Here is a 23,860-nt window from a genome sequence, read left to right as displayed (position 1 = left end):
ATAGTGCTGAGATGAGGTGAAGGTTACCTGAGGAAGCTTCATGGAAGGGGCAGCATTGATCAGGGATGGACTATGCTTACTTACACTAGGTTCATTAACTCACCTAATGCCTAGAGAGAAGAACACATGCTTGCTGCTTCCCTTCACAGTCTGGACATCCCCTGCAGTTTCAAGCAGACTATGAGACAGATTCCTCCCCCAAAACAGTCACAGAGACTTCACTGCACTCATCCACATTCCTTCTGTGGAAGTAATACTGTCACTTCTTTGTGGGAGAACTTTTGTTAATTTTCTACCTTGTATGTCTTGGTAACAACGTATTTATAACCAACTTCTGGAATGCTATGCAATGCTATGGTAGAGGTAAAAGTTTAATCCTGAGTCTTGTGAACTCTCTGGAATCTACCCACCTAGAGAAAAAGCTACCCCCCACAGAATACAGAGACTGAAGCATCCTGATGGAGATTAGGGTGCTTAAATTTCAGGCTGACCCAGCAAGTCTACTCCTAGGCATTTACCCAAAGAGAAATGAAAATGTATGTCCACAGAAAGATTTGCATAAGAATATTCACAGAAGCTCTACTTATAACAATCAAAAACTAGAAATCACCCAAATGTCCAACAACTGCTGAATGGATAAACAAATTGTAGTATATCCATGCAATAAAATATCACTTAGCAGCAATATAAAGGGATGGACAATTGATAAAACAACATGGATAAATCTCAAAAGCATTATATGTGAGTGAAAGAATGCCAGACTCGGAAGACTGCACATTCTATGATTCCACTTCTATGAAATTCTAGAGAAGAAAAAACTCTAGTTCTAGGAAGCAGATCAGTAGTTACCAGGGGGCAGGGGAGTGGAGGAGGAGATGGACAGCAAAGGTGTACGAGCAGTGTTTGGAGTGATGAAAATATTCTCTATTATGCAGTGGTTACATTACTGTGTACAGTTTTTAAGCTCATTGAATTGTATACTAAATTTGGTAAATTTATGTAATTATGCTTCCATAAAGCTGATTTTTTTTTTTAAATCAGCCTGAGCTGAGGAGTAGGCCCAAGCATTCCCAACCAGAAGATGCCAATGGCCCTTGGGAAGCTGTATGAACCAGCACTACCTCAGCCCTCTGGCTGCTACAGCCCTAAACAGAACTCCTCTGCTTCAGTGCTTTAGCTCAGACCATGACACCCCCTGGCTGCTGCAGACCAAGGCTCCTGATAACTCATGCTCATCTTGCCAGCCAGCCTAGGGACCAGAGAACCCTGCTCACCCAGACGACTGATCACAGATAATCCTAAACCCCTCCTGCTCTGGACTAGCAGCCTCAAAAATGGCAACACTTTATCCTAGAACTACTGACTGGGGAAAATACCTGGTAAGGATTACACTTTAAGGAGGCTCACTCCTTGGAGCCTGGAATATAGACTCTGGGCCCTTCTGTTATCAGGTTCCTAAAGGGCAAGGGGCTTGTTTGTTTGTTTTCTCAACATTGGAAAGTAGAATTTCTCTATAGCTATCTGACTCCCTAGGGTTCTACTGAAATCTTGCTTCTCCATTATCCCTGTGGCTACAAGCCTAAGGCTGATGCATGCCCACATCCTGGATGTAATTTGGGAAGGAAGAACATAAAACAAATCTTCACTGCAACAGAGCCCTTATGTCTGGGAGAGGTCCTGAGTCAAGACATGTACAGAAGATTTGTTTCCCCATCACTATTCACTTTTTCCTTCACCCCATTTACCTCTTTAAGCAAAATACAAGTCTGTAATTCTGGAATAACCTGATGTTTAAGTGCTATTTCCAGAGTTTCAATAACTACTAATAGAGGAAATTTGCACCAGACACCTTATCAGAACAGTTTTTTGGTACACTTGATGTCAGATGAAGTAAACTTCCATTCAGTGTGTGTCTGCATTGTACCAAACACAGTGCTAGGCTATTTGATGTGCTGGGCAAGTTGAGTCCTCAAGATAATCCTGCTAAATTACATATACCATCGCTTCTTTGCAGAAAAGTTCTCTAAGACTCAGAGAATAAGCAACTTGCCAAACTTATTTAACGTTCGGCTAGCATAGAGTCTGAATCTACCTCTAGTACTATTTGATTTGCAAACTTTGCTAAGGAAAAAAATATTTCGGGAAATTACTGTGGTTTAAAACTTGGTTTAAACATTTTTAAGGTCCTGGTTTTGACCTCAGGCACCTGAGTGTGGACCTCAGGCACCTGAGTTTCCTTCGATGTTACTTTCCTCACCTGTAAATGATGAAAATAAATCCACTTCACTGAGCTTTGAAAGACTCAAATAACATAATCCACACAATAAGCATAATAACTATAGGCTATCGGTATGATCTCAAATGCCAACCTGGCTCTAAATGGAATAAAACATGTGTGTGGGGGGCGGAGTTTGTGGGTGTGGGTGTGCAGCTAGACAGAGGTTGAATTTCCACCCCATGGATCCTATTTCACTCTTCAAATCATCGTAAAACTTTTGGTGGGAAATAAGTAAATATATATATCCTGCCTTCAATGAGTTTATAAGGACCATCTCTGTAAATTCATGTTCTCTCTTTCCCCAGGCATCTCTAAAAACTGATACTTGACCACAAAACCCTATTCCCAAACAGCCCATGCGCCCCCTTCACTCACCTGCTCTGGGTACTTGCTACCAATGATCTCTGCTACAGTGTTGAAGGAATCAGCATCTGGGTAGTTCTTTGCCGCCATCTTCAGCTGAATAACAATTCTGTTCCCACGAGAAGCCATTCTTGACATCATTTCTGCATCTTCCACTGTAATACAAGCTGTTGGGATTTTTGGCACACCATCTTGGTATTCCTGAATACCTGTGTGAGGACTTGAGAAAAGAAGCCACCAGGTTACCTTAAAAGTAGAAATGGACCAAAAGTATTTTTTAAGTGTCTGTATTTGGCATTTAACTCTCACTGATCTTTGTTTGCATATGAGATATAGGATGGGTGGGCAATATTGGTTTATTTGCTTTTGATGTGAATTTTCCTTTTTGGTAAAAATAACTTAGAAAGTTCAATTTAATGGTCATCTCATTGAAAACATTACATGAAATTTATTTTGATAATTTGATGATCCTTTAAAGTTGCAAATTGCCTCAAACTCAAAAGAACATTAATAGCACCTTCACGACCAAGAGGTGAATGAACACATGTGTTCAAGGAGACAAAGAAAGCTCTGAAGTCCATCAAGGCTACAGACCAGAAGACCCACACCTCTGGGAGAAAACTGCCCAAATACATCCAGCTCTCTGTCACAGACTGGTTCTGGGGATACTCTCTTCCCACTCAAACACAGAGATCTGAACATGCAGCCCTGCATTGGTGGTAGAATGCTTTTGCAGAAAACTGTAGAACAATGGGAAATATTTGTGTTCCCATGAAGAAAAGTGCTGCATAAACCCCAGTCCCTGATTTTACTGTTACAAGAAAAAGAAAACTATGATAATTTTGGCACTAGAAAAGAAACATTACCCCAACAGTCAAGTTTTTCCTGGTAATTTCCAGATGCTTCTTAGATTACTAGAAACACTTGTAATTAAAGTTTCTATGAATCTATTGTTGATTCAACCTCTATGCATGCTAATTGAGTTTATCAAACTCATTTCCTAAAATTGCTCTGTCAAGCTGTCCCTTTTCGCTCTTGAGGTAGGACTCCAAAGCCTCCCAAACCACAACCTCCTCGGGACCAAACTGGCACAAGTTTCAGAGTGTGCACCACACCCTATCAGCCCATTCCCATCTTCTGTGAAGGCACAAGCTAACTGCCTCCCTCTTAAAAGTAATTTTTCTTTTCCTACTTCCACGTTTGTTTCAAGTTACCTCACATTTGCACCCTTTCTCCTTCTCTCAGCCACAACACATTTCTCTCCTATAGAAGTGACTCCAACCTCCACATGCATAAACATGACAATCCAGTCTTATCACTGCTTTCTTGGTGTGACTGCACAGTTGTGACAATATGTCTGGTGACTACTTACTTACTTAGAGAAACTGCACAGCAAAATGATTAAGAACAGAGACCGCGGAGCAAAACCATCTAGGTTCAAATCTGGGCTATGGCACTTATTGCTAATTGACCTTGGGCAAATTATATATACTTGCTTCAGTGGCTTCATCTATAAATAAAAGTGATAATAATACTTAACTCACAGAGTTATTTTGCAGATTCAATTCATTTATACAAGTGAATCACTTGCCATGAAACCTAGCACTCAATAAATGCTAAATATTTATTTTGTTAACTTGTCTATTACATTATCCCTGCAGAGAGAGACTGTCTAATCTCAAATGCTTAGCACCATCTTAGCACACCCTCTATGAACATTTCTTAAATGGTAGTCTTCATCAAGAGAGAGACAAATGACTTATAAACTCAAAAACTGTAATACAGAAACCCTAAATCTCAATCCCTACTCTGGAATATGCCTAATTCACTCTAACTTCTGGTTCAGAGTGGGCCATGGGGTCATATAACCCAGGTCTAATCCTGGCTCTACCATGACATGAAGCAACCCACATGATCTCTCTGTTTCTGAGTTTCCACATCTATAAAGTGGAGAATAGTATTAGTATTGACTTCATAAGATTGCTGAGGATAAAAGATAGTATATATAAAGAATTTAAAATGGTATTTGGCACATTATATTTAGTAAATATTAGTTATTATTATTTCTTCAGTGCAATTTTTCCCAATGAGTCGGTACAGTGTTTAATGACCAAAAGTACTTTGAAACATGTAGGAAAACAATCTAAATATTTATTGTTCAGATTACCTTACATGATGTCTGGGATTCAACAAATTCTCCTTGTTCTCAGACTCTTACTCAAGAGGAGGTCAGTGTAACATTTCTCAACAGGTTCTTTTTTTTAAGTTTTTATTTAAATTCCAGTTAGTTAACATACAGTGTAATATTGGTTTCAGGTGTACAGTATAGTGATTCAACACTTCTATACAATACCTGTTGCTCATCACAAGTGCACTCCTTAATCCCTATTAGCTATTTAACACATCCCTCCACCCACCACCCCTTTGGTAACCATCAATTTGTTCTCTACAGTTAAGAGTCTGTTTCTTGGTTTGCCAATCTCACTTTCTTTTCTTTGCTTTTGCTTGTTTATCTTGCTTAAATGATTTTCCTGAAGAAATTTGTACCAATAAGTTAGGGTAAGCGTTCTTAAAGTGGGGACAGTAAGTTGGGCATGCACCCATGACTCCAGGGAGGAAAACAGCACTAAAAGGCATCTTCCAACTATGGTTCTGAATTCAAGATATAAAAGCCTTTGTAATTTGTTTCTGCAATTAAGAATGTCCTCCAGGAGTGCAATCCAGCACTATTTAGTAGAAGTAGGAAGAATGAGGACTCAACACTTTTCTCTGGAGTACTGTACTTTCACTGCCTATTGTTCTACAGGGGATGATCAGCATTAAACACCACCTTCCTGCTCCCATTTATAACCCCACCTGCAATTTAACAATAGCAAAGGGTAAACTATAAGGAAAGCTATAAAAAAATCAAAACGATTATATTTAAAAATTAATACCAATTCTTTACAAACTCTTCCAAAAATTTTAAGAGAAGGGAACACTTCCCAACTTACTCTACAAGGTCACTATTACTGATATTAAAACCAAAGATATCATAAGAAAAGAAAACTATGAACTAAAATCTTTTATGAATATAAATGCAAAAAAATCCTCAACAAAATATAAGCAAACTGATATCAGCAACAAATGAAAAGGATTATACACCATGACCAAGAGGGATTTATCCCAGAAATGCAAGGTTGGTTTAACATCCAAGAATCAATCAATGTAATATATCATATAATACAAAAGGACAAAAGCCACATGATCATCTCAATAGATACTAAAAAAGCATTTGACAAAATCTAACACTCCTTCATGTTAAAAAAAAAAAAAAAGCTACAGGAGCAAGAGAGGGTGACGCTGGTATAAGGATAGACATAGATCAATAGAATAGAATTTAAAGTCCAAAAATAAACCTTTAAAAGAATGGTCAGTTCATATTCAACAAGGGTGCCAAAATAATTCAATGTATAAAGAAAAATATTTTCAAAGAAATGGTGCTGGGGTCAACCAAATATCCACATGTAAGAGAAAAAAGCTGCACCCATATATCACAACATATATAAAAATCAATTAAAAAATTAATTACAGGGGGCACCTGGGGGGCTAAGTTGGTTGTGTCTGACTCTTGATTTTGGCTCAGGTCATGATCTCAGGGTCATGAGATTGATCCCTGAGTTTGGCTCTGTGCTGGGTGTAGAGCCTGCTTAAGATTCTCTCTCTCCCTCTTTCTCTGCCCCTCCCCTCCTCCCTCTCTCTCTCTCTCTAAAAGCAAATAAAAATAAAGATAAAAATAAAAATAAAATAAAATATTTTAAAAAAATTAATCACAGACCTAAATGTAAGAGCTAAAACTATAAACGTCATGACTTCAGATAATGAAATTATTTCTTAGATACAACACCAAAATCATAAGCAACAAAAGAAAAAATAGATAAATTGAACCATGGAAATTGTAAATCTTTGTATTTCAAAAGACACCATCAAAAAATGAAAAGACAATGCACAGGATGGGAGAAAATTTTTGTAAATTGTGTTCCTGATAAACACTTATATCTACAATATATACAGTCTACAATATATAAAAACTTGAAACACTGTACATTATTGATGGGAATGTAAAATGGTGAAGCCACTTTAAAAACAATTTGACAGTTCCTTAAAAAGTGAAACATGTACTGCTAGGTATATACTCAAAAGAAATGAAAATATATATTCACACGAAAACTTGCACACAAATGTTCATAGAAGCATTATTCATAATAGTCAAAGGTAAAAACAACCCTTATGTCTATCAGCTCATGAATGGATTAATAAAATGTATGTCCATACAATGGAATATTATTCAGCAATAAAAAAAAATTATGTTCTTATACATGCTGCAACATGGATGAAACTTAAAAACATTATCTTAAGTGAAAGAAGTAAAAAAAGACCACATATCATAAGAGTCCACTTACATGAAATGTTTAGATAGGTAAATCCGTAGAGGTAGAAAGTAAATTTTAGGTTGCCTAGAGCTGGTTGAGGGCAAGGAAAATGGGCAGTGAATGCTAATAGGTATGGGGTTTCTTTGGGGGCTAATGACAATGTTTTAAAATTAATGATGAGTGTTGTACAACTTCATGAATATCAGCTCTCCTGATTCACCAGCTTGCTGGCTATAGATCTTGGGACTTCGCAGCCTCCATTATCACATGAGTCAAGTCCTCATAATAAATCTCTTTATATATATATATAGGTTTTCTTTTTCTAAAGAATCATGACTAAAACAGCCACAATGAGTCAAATTTCTTTTTATTTGCAGCCAAATATATTCCCAACATTTGCAATGACCAAAATAGATAAATGATGCATTACATATTTAAAAATTATAAATATTAACCTTAAACCTTTCTTTTCACAAATATACAGCTTCATATCAAATAAATACATCCAAATTAAAATTACCGAAAGAAGCCATTATAAAGGATTCTGGGAAGATAGTGAAGTAAACCTGCCCTGTAAGAAGTACAACTGACAGAATGGGAGAAGATATTTGCAAATGACATATCAGATAAAGGGCTAGTATCCAAAATCTATAAAGAACTCATCAAACTCAACACCCAAAGAACAAAGAATCCAATCAAGAAATGGGCAGAAGACATGAACACACATTTTTCCAAAGAAGACATCCAAATGGCCAACAGACACATGAAAAAGTGCTCAATATCGCTCGGCATCAGGGAAATCCAAATCAAAACCTCAGTGAGATACCACCTCACACCAGTCAGAATAGCTAAAATTAACAAGTCAGTAAATGACAGATGTTGCCGGGGATGCGGAAAAAGGGGAACCCTCCTACACTGTTGGTGGGAATGCAAGCTGGTGCAGCCACTCTGGAAAACAGTATGGAGGTTCCTCAAAAAGTTGAAAATAGAGCTACCATAGGATCCAGCAATTGCACTACTGGGTATTTACCCCAAAGATACAGAAGTAGGGATCCGAAAGGGTACGTGCACCCCGATGTTTATAGCAGCAATGTCCACAATAGCCAAACTGTGGAAAGAGCCAAGATGTCCATTGACAGATGAATGGATAAAGAAGATGTGGTGTATATATATATATACAATGGAATATTATGCAGCCACCAAAAGGAATGAGATCTTGCCATTTGCAACGACGTCGATGGAACTGGAGGATATTATGTTGAGCGAAATAAGTCAAACAGAGAAAGACATGTATCATATGACCTCGCTCATATGAGGAATTCTTAATCTCAGGAAACAAACTGAGGGTTGCTGGAGTGGTGGGGGGTGGGAGGGATGGGGTGGCTGGGTGATAGACACTGGGGAGGTTATGTGCTCTGGTAAGTGCTGTGAATTGTGCAAGACTGTTGATTCTCAGATCTGTACCTCTGAAACAAATAATGCAATATATGTTAAGGAAAAAAAAAAGAAGAAGATAGCGGGAGGGGAAGAATGAAGGGGGGGAAATCGGAGGGGTGGACAAACCATGAGAGACAATGGACTCTGAGAAACAAACTGAGGGTTCTAGAGGGGAGGGGGGTGGGAGGATGGGTTAGCCTGGTGATGGGTATTGAGGAGGGCACGTTCTGCATGGAGCACTGGGTGTTATGCACAAACAATGAATCATGGAACACTATATCTAAAACTAATGATGTAATGTATGGGGATTAACATAAGAATAAAAAAATTATTAAAAAAAAAACGTGCTTAAGGGAGTCCTACAGAGTGAAATGAAAAGACACTAGACAGTAACTTGAAGCCATGTAAAGAAATAAAGCTCTCAATAAAGATAAATAAATAGGTAATTATAAAGGCTATTTTCATTGTAACAATGGTTTGTAGTTCCACTTTCATGTTTTCTAAATGATTTAAGAGACTAATGCATTTAAAATAATTCTTAGTTTATTTGGGGACACATAATGTATTAAGATGTAACTTGGTGATATCAGTGACCAAAAAGCATGGGGGTGGAGCTGAAAAGATCAGAGTTTTTCTATGTTATTGAAGTTAAGCTGGTATAAATTCAAATTAGAGTCCTATAACTTAGCATGTTAAATGTAATCCCCATGTTAGCACAAAGAAATAGTTCAGAATATAAACAAAAGGAAATGAAAAAGAAATATAAACATTCCACTATAAAAAATCAGCTAAACACAAAAGAAATCAGTAATGCAGAAAATGAGGGACAAAAAAAAAAGCTAGAAGACATTAAAAAAAAAGCAAATAGCAAAATGAAAGAAAAGAGTCCCTACATAGCAATAATTACTTTAAATGTAAACAGATTAAAATCTCTAACCAAAAGGTGGAGATTGGCAGAACAGACTTTTTAAATTATCTAACTATATTCTATCTACAAGAGACTCACTTTAGAGCTAAAGACACAAATATTTTGAAAATAAAAGGATGGAGAAAGATATTCCATGCAAATATTAAACAAAAGAGAATAGGGATGGCTATACTGATATCGGACAAAATAGACTTTAAATCAAAAAGGGTTATAAGAGACAAAGAACATTATATATTAATGAAGAGGTGAATACAGCAAGAAGATATTAACAATTATGAACATTTAGGCACCTAATGGCAGACTGTCAACATATATGAAGCAAAAACTGACAGAATTGAAGGTAGAAATAGACAGTTCTAGAATAATAGTTTGAGACTTCAATACTCAACTCTCAATAGTGGATAGAACAACCTGTGACATACACCTGTTCATAAACATTCTCCTCTCGGGTGGTCCCTCAGCATTTACTCCTAGCCTTTAGGGCTATAAAAGCAGATCCTAATAGAGGTGGGGTTTCGGAGATCTATTCGCCTTGTATCCACCCAAAACACACTTCTGTCCATGAGTCCCCTTGATAAACCATTTCTCGTCAAGCTGGACTTCTCAATCTTTTTCTTCAGTTTTATGTCTCCTTCAGCATTTAGAAGTCACAGAACAACCAGACAGAAGATGAGTAAGGAAATAGAGGACTTAAACAACACTAAACCCATTAGATCTAAGAGACCACTCTATCCAACAACAGCACACACATTCTTCTCAAGCACACATGGAATGTTTTCCAGGATAGGCCATATTAGGCCACAAACTGAGTCTCAACAGATTTAAAAGGGCATATATCATGCAAAGCATCTTCCCTGGCCACAAAAGAATGAAGTTAGAAAAAATACAAAAGGAAAATGAAAATTCACAAATTTTTGGAAACTAAACAGCACACTCTTAACCAGCCAATGGATCAAAGAAGAAATCACAAGGGAAATTATAAAGTATTTAGCTATGAAGGAAAACAAAACCACAACATACCAAAACATACAGAATGCAGCAAAAGCACTGCTAAGAGGAAAGTTTATAGCGATAAATGCTTACATTAAAAAACAGGAAAGATCTCAAATCAACTACCTAACTTTACAACTTAAGGAACTAGAAACAGAAAAAGAAGAACAAACTAAACTCAAAGCTAGTGAAAGAAAGGAAATAAAGGTCAGAATACAGATTTAAAAAAAAGATTAGAGCAGAGATAAATGAAACAGAGAATATAAAAACAACAGAAAAATCAATAAAACCAAAAGTTGGTTCTTTGAAAAGATCAACAAAATTGACAAATCTTTAGCTAGATGGACTAAGAAATATAGAGAGAACAGTCACATTACTAAAATCAGCAATAAAATTGGGGACATTATTACCAATTCCACAGAAATAAAAAAGGATTATAAAAGAGTATATGAACAATTATATGCTAACAAATTGGATAACCTAAATGAAATGGACAAATTTCTAGGAACATGAAACCTACCAACTCTAAGTCATGAATAAATAGAAAATCTGAATACATCTGTACCTAGTAAGGAAATTGAATTAATAATCAAAAAATCTCCTGACAAGGAAAAGCCCTGGACATGTTGATTTCAAGGGAAAATTCTACCTAACATTTAAAGAACTAACATCAAACTTTCTCAAACTTTTTTAAAAAATAAAAAGGAGGGATTACTTTCTAATTCATTCTATGAAGCTAGCATTACCCTAATACCAAAGCCAGGCAAGGACACTACAAGGAAATAAACTACAGACCAATAACCCTCAGGAACACTGTAAAAATTCTCAACAAAATACTAGCAAATGGCAGCATATTCAAAGGATTATACACCATGACTAAGTGGAATTTATTCCTGGAATGCAGGGATGGTTCAACATACAAAAATCAATCAATGTAATTTACCACATTAACAGAATTAAGGGGAAAAATATGATCATCTTAAGTAATGAAGAAGAAGCATGTGACAAATTTCAAGACCCTTTCATGATAAAAACACTCAAAAAACTAAAAATAGAAAGAAATTACCACAATATAATTAAAGCCATATATGAAAAACCCACAGCAAACATACTCAGTGCTGAAAAACTGAAAGCCTTTCCTCTAAAATCGGGAACATAGCAAGGATGCTAACTTTTGTGATTTCTATTCAATACAGTACTGAAAGTTATTGCCAGAGCAATCATGCAAGAAAAAGAAATAAAAGGTATTTAAATTAGAAAGGAAAAAGTAAAATTATATTTGTTCACAAGTGATGTGATCTTATATGTACAAAAGGCTAGAGACTCCGCACAAAAAAACTGTTAGAACTAATAAATGAATTCACCAAAATAACAGGATACAAAGCCAAAACATAAAAATCAGCTGCATAAACATAAACAATGAACAATCTGAAAAGGAAACTACAAAAACAATTCCATTTACAATAGCACTGAAAAGACTAATATACTTAGGAATGAACTTAACCAAAGAGGTGACAAACTTGTGCAATGAAAACTACAAAACATTGCTGAAAGCAATTAAAGAAAATATAAATAAATGGAAACACATTCCATGTTCATGGATTAGAAGACTTACGTTGTTAGGATGTCAATACTCCCCAAAGCAATCTACAGATTCAATGCAATCCTTATAAAAAAATCCCAATGACATGTTTTGTGGAAATAGAAAAAAAACACCCTAAAATTCTCAAGATATGCTTACTAGCCAAAATAATCTTGAAAAAGAACAAAGCTGGAGAAGTCACACTTCCTGGTTTCAAAACTTACTACAAAGCTACCACAACCGAAATAGTGTTATACTTGCATAAACACAGATGTATAGACCAATGCAATAAAACAGCCCAGAAATAAACCCTTGACTATATGGGATTTTTGACAGGTGCAAAGACCTTTCAATGGGGAAAGGGCAGAACTTTCAACAAGTGGTGCTGGGAAAACTGGATATCCACATGCAAAAGGATGAAGTTGGACCCTTATTTAACATCATACACAAAAATCAATTCAAAATGGATCAAAGGTTAAATGAAAGATCTAAAACTGTAAAACTCCTAGAAGAAAAATGTAGGGCAAAAGCTTCATGGCATTAGATTTCAATGAATTCTTGGAAATGACACCAAAGGCAAGGCAACAAAAGAAAAAATAGACAAATTAGACTTCAGGAATATTAGAAAATTTTGTGCATTAAAAGGCAACATCAACAGGCAAAAAGGCAACACACAGAATGAGGGAAAATGCTTGCAAATCATAGCTCTGATAAGGGATTAATATTCAAAATAATTAGAGAACTCAAAAAGCTGAACAACAAAACCCAGACAACCCAATTTAAAAGTGAGCAAAGACTTGAATAGACATTTCAACAAAGAAAATATACAAGTGGTCAATAAACCCCCAAAAAAGATGCTCAACATCACTAATCATTAGGGAAATAAAAATCAAAACTAAAGAGATACCACCTTATACCTATTAGGATGTCTATTATCAAAAAACAGAAAATAACAGATGTTGGTAAGAAGGCAGAGAAATAAGAACCTTTGCGCACTATAATGGGGAATGTAAAATGGACAGACTCTTTGGGAAACAGTATGGTGGTTCCTTAAAAAATGAAAAATAGAACTACCATATGATCTGTCAATTCCACTTCTGGTCATATACCCCAAATAATTAAAAGCAGAGTCTCAAGGATATACACCCATGTTCATAGCAGCATTATTCACAATAGCTGAAAGGTGGAAGCTACCCTAGTGTTCATCAGTGGATGAATGGATAAACACAATGTGGTATATACATACAATGGAGTATTATTCAGCTTTAAAAAGAAAGGAAATTCTGACATATGCTACAACACAGATAAACATTGAGGGCATTATGTTAAGTAAAATAAGGCAGTCACAAAAAAACAAATACTATATGATTCCACTTATACGAGGTACTTAGGGTAATCAAAATCATGGCAGAAAATAGAATGGTGGTTTTCAGGGGCTGGTGGGGAGTGGAAAATGGGGAGTTATTGTTCGATGGGTATAGAGTTTCAGTTTTACATTTTAACCTGTACACTTAAAATGAGTAAGATGCTAACTTTTATGTCATTTGTGTTTTAAAAAGCCATTACATAAAATAAAATCCAATATTGTATAAATTATAGGGGAAAGTATACATACATTCCATGCTGATGGTACTGTTTAATTAATTTAATATTTCTAGAGTGTGATCTCCCAACATGTAGCAAGAACTATAAAATTTCTTACTTTGTTTGCTTATTCTGCTTTGGAGGACAGACTCTTTGGCAATATTATAAAATGAGGAAAAAAAAACCAATTTATATTAAGATGTTTCCTGCATCTCTGTGTATAAATGTGAAAATCTAGAAACAATCTAGCCGAGGTAGCAGGAAAATGAAACTGGCAAGGCAAGTAAATGGCCAAAAGCAATACATGGAAACATGTAGATGAAATAATGTTAAGTTAAAATAAAAGAACCGAACACCAAATGCACATGATAAAAATGGAACATGAATCTGGAGTGATATAAATTAATAACCCCTCGATTCTTTGAGAAACTACACTCATCCTGTTAGACTGTGATCATGTGAACTGCAACATTACCAATAAACAGAAGTAAATTCTTAAAAATCTATGCCACAGTTGTAAAACAACCTGGAAGCAAAGCCTGAAGCTATCACAGTGGCAGTTTGAATCCTTGATATACTAGGTCACAGGCATTTGAGCACCTGTGGTGAATTAACAGAAAAATATCTGTTGAAATTTTCTTTTCTTCCACCATCAATTACATGAAATACTTGGAGCTGAATCCTTCTGCAGTGCTGGTCCATCAATGTGCCATCTAGGCAGAATTACAAAGCTAATATTTTCTTGATGCCAATTGCATTTGGGTTCAAGGGCTCTTCCTGTGGTAGTGTTTTAACTGTTTATTCACATTTGTGTACATCTTCTCAGCCTCTGAGGCAATAGGTACATGTTTTAGTCTTCTAATCTTTAGAGAAGTTGTGTATGAGCTCTCTTTCCCACAATGATCTAGAGGGGCACAGAATTGCCTCTGAAAAGATTGCTGGCACAGATAGGAAATCAGCACTCAATTACTTCAAAGGAGGAAAATAATGTCTACAAACAGCATCTGCACATCATTATCAGTAAACTTGCTCAAATAAGACATTTCCATAAAATAAAAATGGATGCCCTGACCTTTGCTTTAAAATTTTCTCCTTGGCCTTTTTTAAGCTTTATTTTGGTATTAGTTTTTTGTCCTTATTTTTCGGCATCAAAAAAGGCCTTCAGTCAAATAGTAGAGCCTTAAACCCTACAGATTTAAGGAAGTGGTATTCTTATTCCATGGGCCCCTAAAGCATAAACCCTTCCATCAAAACTCACAACATACCATAAAGAAAAGTTAAACTCTCTGACAGAGCAATCCATGGAACATTCCCCCAAACATTAATGATAATAACAGCTAGCACTTACGGAGCAATTGCTACAGGGCTGGTGGCCTTCTGAGTGTTTTACATACATTAATTCATTTACCAGTCACTATAACCCTATGAAGAAAGCACTCTTACTGTCCCCACTTTACAGCTGAGGAAACTGAAGTACAGAGAGGCTAAGCCATAGTCTCACAGCTAGAAGCTGATAAAGCCAAAATTGAACCCTGGCAATCTGGCCGGAGTCCACCCTCTTAATGAATACAGAATCTATATTATATTGCCACTCACCACCCTAGGAACAATGATGATGATTTTGATGATGATGGTAGTGGTAATTATGATGATTACCACTAACAGGAATCAAAACATTACTATCTATTGCATACTTAAGACATATACTGTCTTAAGTATACATATCTAAGTATACATATCTATTGCATACTTAAGACATATACTTTCATTCATTACCTTATTTAATCTTCATATCCATTCTAAGGTAGGTGCCCATATACCCATTTCTGAAAGGAACTGACAAACGTAGAGTGCTCTGGGCAAGGAATAGTGAACTTTGAGACCAAGCTCTTCTTTCCAGGTTCAAGGGAACCTATTCAAGCCACACAGCACCTCTAAATCTTTTATATTCCTTCTGATGGGCAGACTGAGAAAAATGATATATTGTGATGGAAAGAATTTGCACTGTGCCTGACAGATAATTTGTGACTTATCAATGATAGTTATGATCATCACCACCCATATTTTACATACACTTCAATACTGAAGCATCGCAGGCATTGTAACTATTTACTCATCTTTTATCTATTCTAGACCATCAGCTCTATGAGAACAAAGACATTCTCTTTGTTGCTTTTGTCTACCCAGTGCTACAGCACAGTTTTTAGTCCAGAATATGTGCTCAGAAAACACAGAATTTTCTAACCTGTGGCCCCTGACACTAACTTTTGCTCATCATATTATCATCTCCTTGAACTCTATTTCCAGTTTTCTCCAAACTTTACTATTTATTGATCACGTATTATGGGTCACAATCACATGTAGGTTTTGATAAAACACAGGTCATTGGGCCCAACATCCAGAATTTCTGATTCAGGAGGTGCAGAATGGGGCCACGGAATATGCATTTCTAACAAACTCCCAGGTGATGCAGATATTGTTGGTCCCAAGTGTTGGAGAGTTCGAGCCTTCACTGGAAGAGTTTATTCAAAAATAGGTGCTTGCCCATGGAAAAAGTGTATTCTCGACAGAGTATTCATTGCTAGAGAATCTATCACAAACATACACAGGTATGTACTATGTGCAAGATACGAATACAGGTTCTATGAAAGAATCACCCCTGCTCTCAAGGAAGTGACATTATTTGGGACAATATTCGTTTCATAGAAGTGTGACTACAGAGTTATGGACTTAACATAGTAACAGACTTACCCAAATTCACATAACAAAAGGAGTGTTAGCCCTCCAAAGCTGTCACTGTGTGAAGCTGCACAGTTATTGCAGTAATTGCCCAGTGCTCTAAACATTTTTGGCACTTTTTCCTCTAAAATTGGCTTCAGAACACTTTGGCAGCCTTCCAAATGGTCAAAATGGAGGCAAAATTAGGTATTTTAAAATTAGAATTGATTTTTGGAAACAGCCAAAATATGAACAAAAGAACAAATGATCTAGGGTCCAAAACCAAGATATATTATAAAATAATGAAACTTTTAAATGTGTAGCTGATCAATTGGATCCGAAGACAATCTCAAAAAAGAAGTATCAGAAATGTTTACATCAATGGCACCTGTGTTAGAATATGTGCTTAGACTCAAGGCATTTATACAATAATGTTGATTAGATGTATATAGTATTGCATATTTGTTTAAAATGATTTATTCCAACAGTGTTTCTTTTTAAAAATGGAAGCAACCCAGAAGTTCAATAAGGAAATTGTAGTATAAATTATGGTATTCAATTCCAATGGAGTATTTTGTAGCCATTAAAATGTTAATTATGAAGTCTATAAAACAATATGAAACTTTTGACATAATATGGAGAAAATAACAAGGTCTTTGTAAACTATGACAAGCAATATAAAGTTTTATGCACAAGGAATAGAAGGAAATATAGGATCATAGAAAAAATTTAAGATGGTAGGAGAAATGACAGCATCTTTTTCTTTTGAACTTTCTCATTTTCATACAACTACAAAATTTGGACTTAAAAAATCTTTATCTTAAAGCTGCTATTGATATTTGCCAGAGCAACAGAAAAATGTGGACAAGACTAATCATAAATATTGTGAGAAAGAAGGTATAAATGCTTGTATTTGTTTATGTTTTGAGTTTTCAAAATGCCTAAAGTCAGCTACAGAAACACTTTGAAAATAGAACATGTAGGGGGAAATATTCCCAACTGTTTGAGAATCTGAGGGGCTGTACCATAACCTGGCACATAATTCATGAAAATGAAGGTGAGCATGGATCCACTTGATGATCACAGGTCTAAGCCAGATTCCCAATCTAAATACATAGGAACAGTGTATCAGTCAAGACAGGTGAAATTGTACTATGATAACAAACAGTCCCTATGATTCCATTCCTCAAACAATAGATTTTTTTAATTTCAATTTCTCTGAAGTAGAATTGACAAAACTGTAAAATATTTAAAGTGTACCTTGAGATGATTTGATAATGATAATACACTGTGAAAGTATTCTTCTCGTCTAGCTAATGAACATATCCATCACCTCATATATGTATTGTTTTTTATTTTTGTTTTGGTTGGTTTTGGTGAGAACATTTAAGTTCTACTCTCTTCGCAAAAATTAATTGTACAGCACAGTGTTATCAATTATAGTCATTATGTTTTACATTAGATCCTCAGGCCTTATTCATCTTATAGCTGAAAGTTTGAAGGCTTTTACCCGCCTCTTGATTATTCCCACCTCTAGGATCCCCACCCACCCAGGACAGGGCAATCACTTAGACTTTTCTTTTTTGTTTTTAACTCAATATATAGGTGATACCATGTAGTATTTTTCTCTCTGTGTCTGGATTATGTCACTTAAGATTCCTGTGTGTGTGTGTCTACCTAAACACCTATATTCATTTATCCGTTGCTGGACACATAGGTTGTTTTCCTATCTTGGCTATTGTGAACGCTGCCGCAATGAACATGAGAGTACAGATATTTCTTCGATCTCCTGTTTTCATTTCCTTTGGATATATGCCTCTACGTGGGATTGCTAGATCATATGCTAATTCTATTTTTTTATTTTTTGAGGCTGCACCAATTTACATGCCTACCAATAGTAAATATGTGTTCACTCTCTCCACATCCTCACCAACACTCATTATCTCTTCTCTATTTAATAATAGCCATTCTAACAGGTATGAGGTGATATCTCACTGCAGTCTTAATTTGCATTTCCCTGATGATTAGTAATGTCATGCACCATTTCATGTACCTGTTAACCATATACATATTTTCTGCAGAAAAATGTCTATTCTAGTTCCTCTGCCCATTTCTAATTGCACTATTTGTTTTTTTACTATTGAGTTGTGTATTCAAATTCTCTATATATTTTGATATTAACCCCTTATCAGATGATGTATGATTTGCGAATATTTTCTCCCATTCAATCAGTTGCCTCATCATTTTGCTGATGGTTTCCTTTACTGTGAAGAAGACTTTTACTTTGATGTAGTCCTACTTGTTCATTTTTGCTTTTGTTGTTTTGGTGTAAAATCCAAAAAAGTCAGTGCCAAGACTAATATCAAGGAGCTTACCATCTATGTTTTCTACTAAGAATTTTATGGATTCAGGTCTTATGATCAAGTCTTTAATCCATTTTTAGTTGATTTTTGTGAATGATATAAGACAGGGGTCCAGTTTCATTCTTTTGCATGTGACTGTCCAGTTTTCCTAATACTATTTATTGAAGAGATTACCTTTTCCCCATTGTATATTATTGGCTCCACTGTCATAAATTAATTAACCATATATGCATGGGTTTATTTCTGGGCTCTCTATTCTGTTCCATTGATCTATGTGTCTGTTTTTTATGCCAATACCATACTGTTTTGACTACTACAGCTTTGTAATATAGCTTGAATTCAGGTAGAATAGTGTCTCCAGCTTTGTTTTCCTTTCTCAGGATTCTTTTGCTATTCAGGGTCTTTTGTGGTTTCCTAAAAATTTAAGGATTATTTTTCTATTTCTGTGGAAAGCACCATTAGAATTTTGAGTTTTTGCAAAGTATGGGTATTTAATTTTAATAATATTAATTCTTCTAATCCATGAGTATAGAATATCTTTCCATTTACATGTGTCTCCTTCAATTTCTTTCATCAGTGTCTTACAGATTTCAGTGTACATATCTTTCCCGTCTTTGGTAAATTTATTCCAAAGTATTTAATTCTTTTTGATGCAATTGCAAATGGAATTATTTTATTAATTTCTTTTTCTGATAGTTCACTATCAGTGTATAGAAACTCAACTGATTTTTGTATTTTAATTTTGTATCCTGCAACTTTACTGAATTCATTTATTAGTTCTAACAGTTTTTTGGTGGAATCTTTAAGGTGTTCTATATATAATATCAAATCATCTGCAAATAGAGACCGTTTTATTTCTTCCTTTCTGATTTGGATGCCTTTTATTTCTTTTTCCTGCCTAATTGCTCTGGCTAGGATTTCCATTACTATGCTGAATAAAGGTGGCAAGAGTGGGCATCCTTGTCTTGTTTCTGATCTTAGAGGAAAGGCTTTAAGCTTTCACCATTTAATATGATGCTAGCTGTGGACCTATCATATATGGCCTTTATTATTTTGAGGTATGTCCTCTCCATACTCACTTTGTTGAGAGTTTTTATCATAAATGAATGTTGAATTTTGTCAAATGCTTTTTCTGTACCTACTGAAATGATTATATGATTTTTGCACTTTATTTTGTTAATGTGGTGTTTCATATTGATTGATTTGCAGATGTTGAACCCTTCTTGAAACTCTGGAATAAATCCCACTTCATTATGGTGTATAATCCTTTTAATGTATTGTTGAATTCAGTCTGCTAGTATTTTGTTGAGGGTTTTTACATCTGTGTTTAGAAATATTAGCCTAAAATTTCCTTCTTTTATAGGGTCCTTGTCTAGCTTTGGTATCAGGGTAATACTGGCCACATAAAATGAGTCTGGAAGTGTTTCCTCCTTTTCGATTTTTGGAAGAGTTTGAACAGGATTGGTATTACTTCTTTAAATATTTCGCAGAATTTGCCAATGGAGCCATCTGGTCCTGGCCTTTTCTTTGTTGGGCAATTTTTGAGTACTGATTCAATCTTACTAGTAGTTGGTTTGCTCTGATTTTCTATTTCTTCTTGATTCAGTCTTGGTAAGTTATGTTTTTAGGAATTTAAAATTTTCTTCTAGGTCCACCTTGTTGGCATATAATTGCTCATAGTAGTCTCTTATGATCCTTTGTATTTCTGTGGTAGCAGTAGTAATGTCTCTTATTTAATTTCTAATTTTGAGTCCTTTTTTTTTATATGTCTAGCTAAAGATTTGTCTATTTTATTTATCTTTTCAAAAGCACAACTCTTAATTTCATCAATCTTTTCTATTCTCTTTTTAGTCTCTAATTTATTTATTTCTGCTCTGATCTTTATTTACTTCTACTCATTTTGGGTTTACAAATGGTCCCCAACTTATGAGGGTTTGACTCATTATTTTTCAACTCTACAATGGTGTGAAAGCAATAAGTGTCCAGTAGAAAATGTACTTCAAATTTTGAATTTTGATCTTTTCAAAAGCTAGTGATATGTAGGCAATACTCTCTTGTGATGCTGGGCAGCAGCAGACAGCCACAGATTCCAGTCAGCCACACATTCATGAGGGTAAACAACCCATACAGGTACAACCATTCTGTACCCACACAACAATTTTGTTTTTCACTTTCAGAAGAACATTAAATAAATTACATGAGATATTCATCACTTTATTATGAAATAAGCTTTGTGTTATATGACTTTGTTCAACCGTGGGCTATTGTAAGTGTTCTGAGGACATTTAAGGTACATGAGGCTAAACCATGGTATTCAGTAGGTTAGGTGTATTAAATGCAATTTGACTTAATGGTATTTTCAACTTATGCTGGGTTTATCAGGGTGTAACCCCATCATAAGTCAAGGAAGATCTGTACTTTGTTTTTCTTTTTCTAGTTCCTTAATGTGTAAACTTAGGTTGTTTATTTGAGATCTTTCATTTCTTAATCTGGCATTTATTGCTATGATCTTCCCTCTTACAACTGCTTTTGCTGCATCTTATAAGTTTTAGTATCTTGTATTTCTATTTTCACTTGTCTCAAGATAGTTTCTGATTTCTCTATTAATCTCTTCTTTGACCCACTAGTTGTTGGGTTACATATTGTTTAATCTTAATGTATTTGTGAATTTTTCAGTTTTCTTCTTGTAATTGATTTTTGTTTTCATACCATTGTGGTTGGAAAAGATATTTGATATGATTTCAGTCTTCTTAACTTTACTAAGACTTGTTTTGGGACTAACATATGATTTGTCCTGGAGAATGTTCCATGTATTTTTGAGAATAATGTATATTCTCCTGTTGGATAGATTGTTCTACAAATATCTGTTAAGTCCATCTGGTCTAATATGTATTAAATCCAATGCTCCTTATTGATTTTCTGAAAGGTGGGTTGAAAGGGGGGCACTGAATCCCTTACTATTATTTATTGCTGTCTATTTCTCTTTGTAGGTCTGTTAATGTTTGCTTTATATAATTAGGTGCTTCTATGCTGTATGCATAAATATTTCCAAATGTTATATCCTCTTCTTGGATTGACCACTTTAGCTTTATATAATGACCCCCTTTGTCTCGTGTTATACTTTTTGGCTTAAGGTCTATTTTGTCTGATAATGGTATTGCTACTTCTGCTTTCTTTTGGTTTCCATTTACAAGGAATAGGTTTTTCCATCTCTTCACTTTCAGTCTGTGTGTTTCCTTAAAGTGAAAGTGAGTCTCTTGTAGGCAGCATATAGTTGGGTCTTGCTGTTATTCTTTTAATCAATTCAGCTACTCTATGTCTTTTGATTGAGAATTAAGTCCAGGTACACTTAAAGTAATTATTCATAGGAACAAACCTACTACTGCCATTTTGTGAACTGTTTTCTAGCTGTTTGGTAATTCCTTTGTTCCATTCTTCTTTTGCTCTCTTCCTTTGTGATTTGATGATTTTCAGAAGTGGTATGCTTAGAATCCTTTATCTTTTGTGTATCTACTATAGGTTTTTGGTTTGTGGTTACCATGAGGCTTCCATAAAACATCTTATATTTATTTATAAGTCTATTTTGAGCTAATAACAGCTTAACTTCAAATACATTCTAAAGCTCTACATTTTTACTCTCCCCACCCATATTTTATGTTTTCAATGTCACAGTTCACATCTTCTTGCCTTGTGTATTTGTTAACCAGTTATTGAAATTCAAGGCATTTTTACTTTTGTCTTTTAATTTATAAGTGATTATAAATTTTAATTTATAAGTGATTATAAGTTTTGTCTTAGATTTATAAGTGATTTTCCTACCACCATTACATTAGAGTATTCTGAATTTAACAATATATTTACCTTTACCAGTTGGATTTATACTTTTATATGTCTTCCTGTAACTAATTAGCATCCTTCCATTTCAGCTTGAAGAATTCCCTTTAACATTTCTTCTAAAGACAACCTAGTAGTGACAAATTCCTTCAGCTTTTACTTGTCTGGAAAACTCTATCTCTCCTTCAATTCTGAAGGACAACCTTGCCAGGTACAGTATTCTGGTTGACAGGTTTTTTTCTTTCTACACTTTGACTCTGTCATGCTACTCCCTTATTGCCTGCAAAGATTCTGCTGAAAAATCTGCTGATAGTCTTATTGGAGTTCTCTTGTACACGTTTTTTTTTTTTCCTTGTCTTTAACTTTTCAGATTTTAATTATAATGTGTCCCAGTGTGGGTCTTTGGATTCTTCTTCTACAGAGCAACTCTCTGGGTTTCCTGGATCCAAATGTATGTTTCTTTCCCAGGTGAAGGACATTTATAGCCATTATTTCTTTGAATAAGCTTTCTGCAACTTTCTCTCTTTTTCCTGCTTCTGGGACCTCTATAATGAGAATACTGGTCCTCTTGATAGTGTCCCATAAGTGCTTTAAGCCGTCTTAAGTCTTTTTCATTCACTTTTCTTTTTGCTGCTCTGATTGGATGAATTCCACCACCATATCCTCAAGTTCTTTGATCCTTTCTTCTGTTGACATAGTCTGCTATTAAATCTCTCTTTAAAATTTTCAGTGCAGGTATTTTATCCTTCAGATCTGTGATTTCCGTTTGGTATTTTCTTATATTTTATATCTTTGTGTTGAAATTCTCACTTTCTTCATACATTGTTCTCCTGACCTCAGTAAGCATCTTCATGATCATTGTTCTTAATTCGTTATCAGGTAAATCACATCAACATTTCATTATCTGTTTCTGGAGTTTCACCTTGTTCTTTTGTTTGGAACATATTCTTCTGTTTCTTCATTTTCCTGAACTCTCTTTGTAGGTTTCTACACATTAGATAAAACAGCCAACTCTCCCAGTCTTGGTGGAGTGCTCTCATGTAGCAGATTAACTTTATCATTTAGCCCAGCCTGAGCTTTGGTTGTCTCTCAAAACTCTGTGAATGTCCAAGCTCCTATCTTTGTTCATAGTGGCTCTCAGTAGTTGAGGGTGTGCTAAGACTTGTCAGTGTTCCAAAGGGAGGATCTCAGTCAACATCTAGATACAGGCTGATTGGAATTCAGACCCTCAGGCAGTAGCTTTTCAAATACGCAAATAGACTTCCTTCTGGGAAAGACTAGTAGATGAATTTTTGTGTCTGCTACCTATGTATTTAGCCCTGGAGAGATCACTGGTTAAGAACTGTTTCTTTGTTTGCCAAAGTTCTGTGG

The 23,860-nt window shown here is 35.3% G+C and overlaps 1 protein-coding gene across 3 annotated transcripts in view; it reads right to left on the bottom strand.

Moving 5' to 3' along the window:
• CPQ (carboxypeptidase Q) overlaps positions 1-23,860 on the bottom strand; it is a 348,057-nt gene that overhangs the window by 237,632 nt on the left and 86,565 nt on the right. For all 3 annotated transcript variants that reach the window (XM_035011571.1, XM_035011569.1, XM_035011572.1), the window contains exon 3: positions 2,654-2,861. In XM_035011571.1, coding sequence (XP_034867462.1) covers positions 2,654-2,861 — 208 coding nt within the window. The remainder of the gene's footprint in view (positions 1-2,653; positions 2,862-23,860) is intronic.

This window comes from Mirounga leonina, unplaced genomic scaffold, assembly GCF_011800145.1.
Source record: "Mirounga leonina isolate KUSES-001 unplaced genomic scaffold, KU_Mleo_1.0 Mir_165, whole genome shotgun sequence".
Taxonomy (NCBI): domain Eukaryota; kingdom Metazoa; phylum Chordata; class Mammalia; order Carnivora; family Phocidae; genus Mirounga; species Mirounga leonina.
The sequence above is the reverse complement of the archived record's forward strand: the minus strand, read 5'-3'. Positions and strand labels throughout refer to the sequence as shown.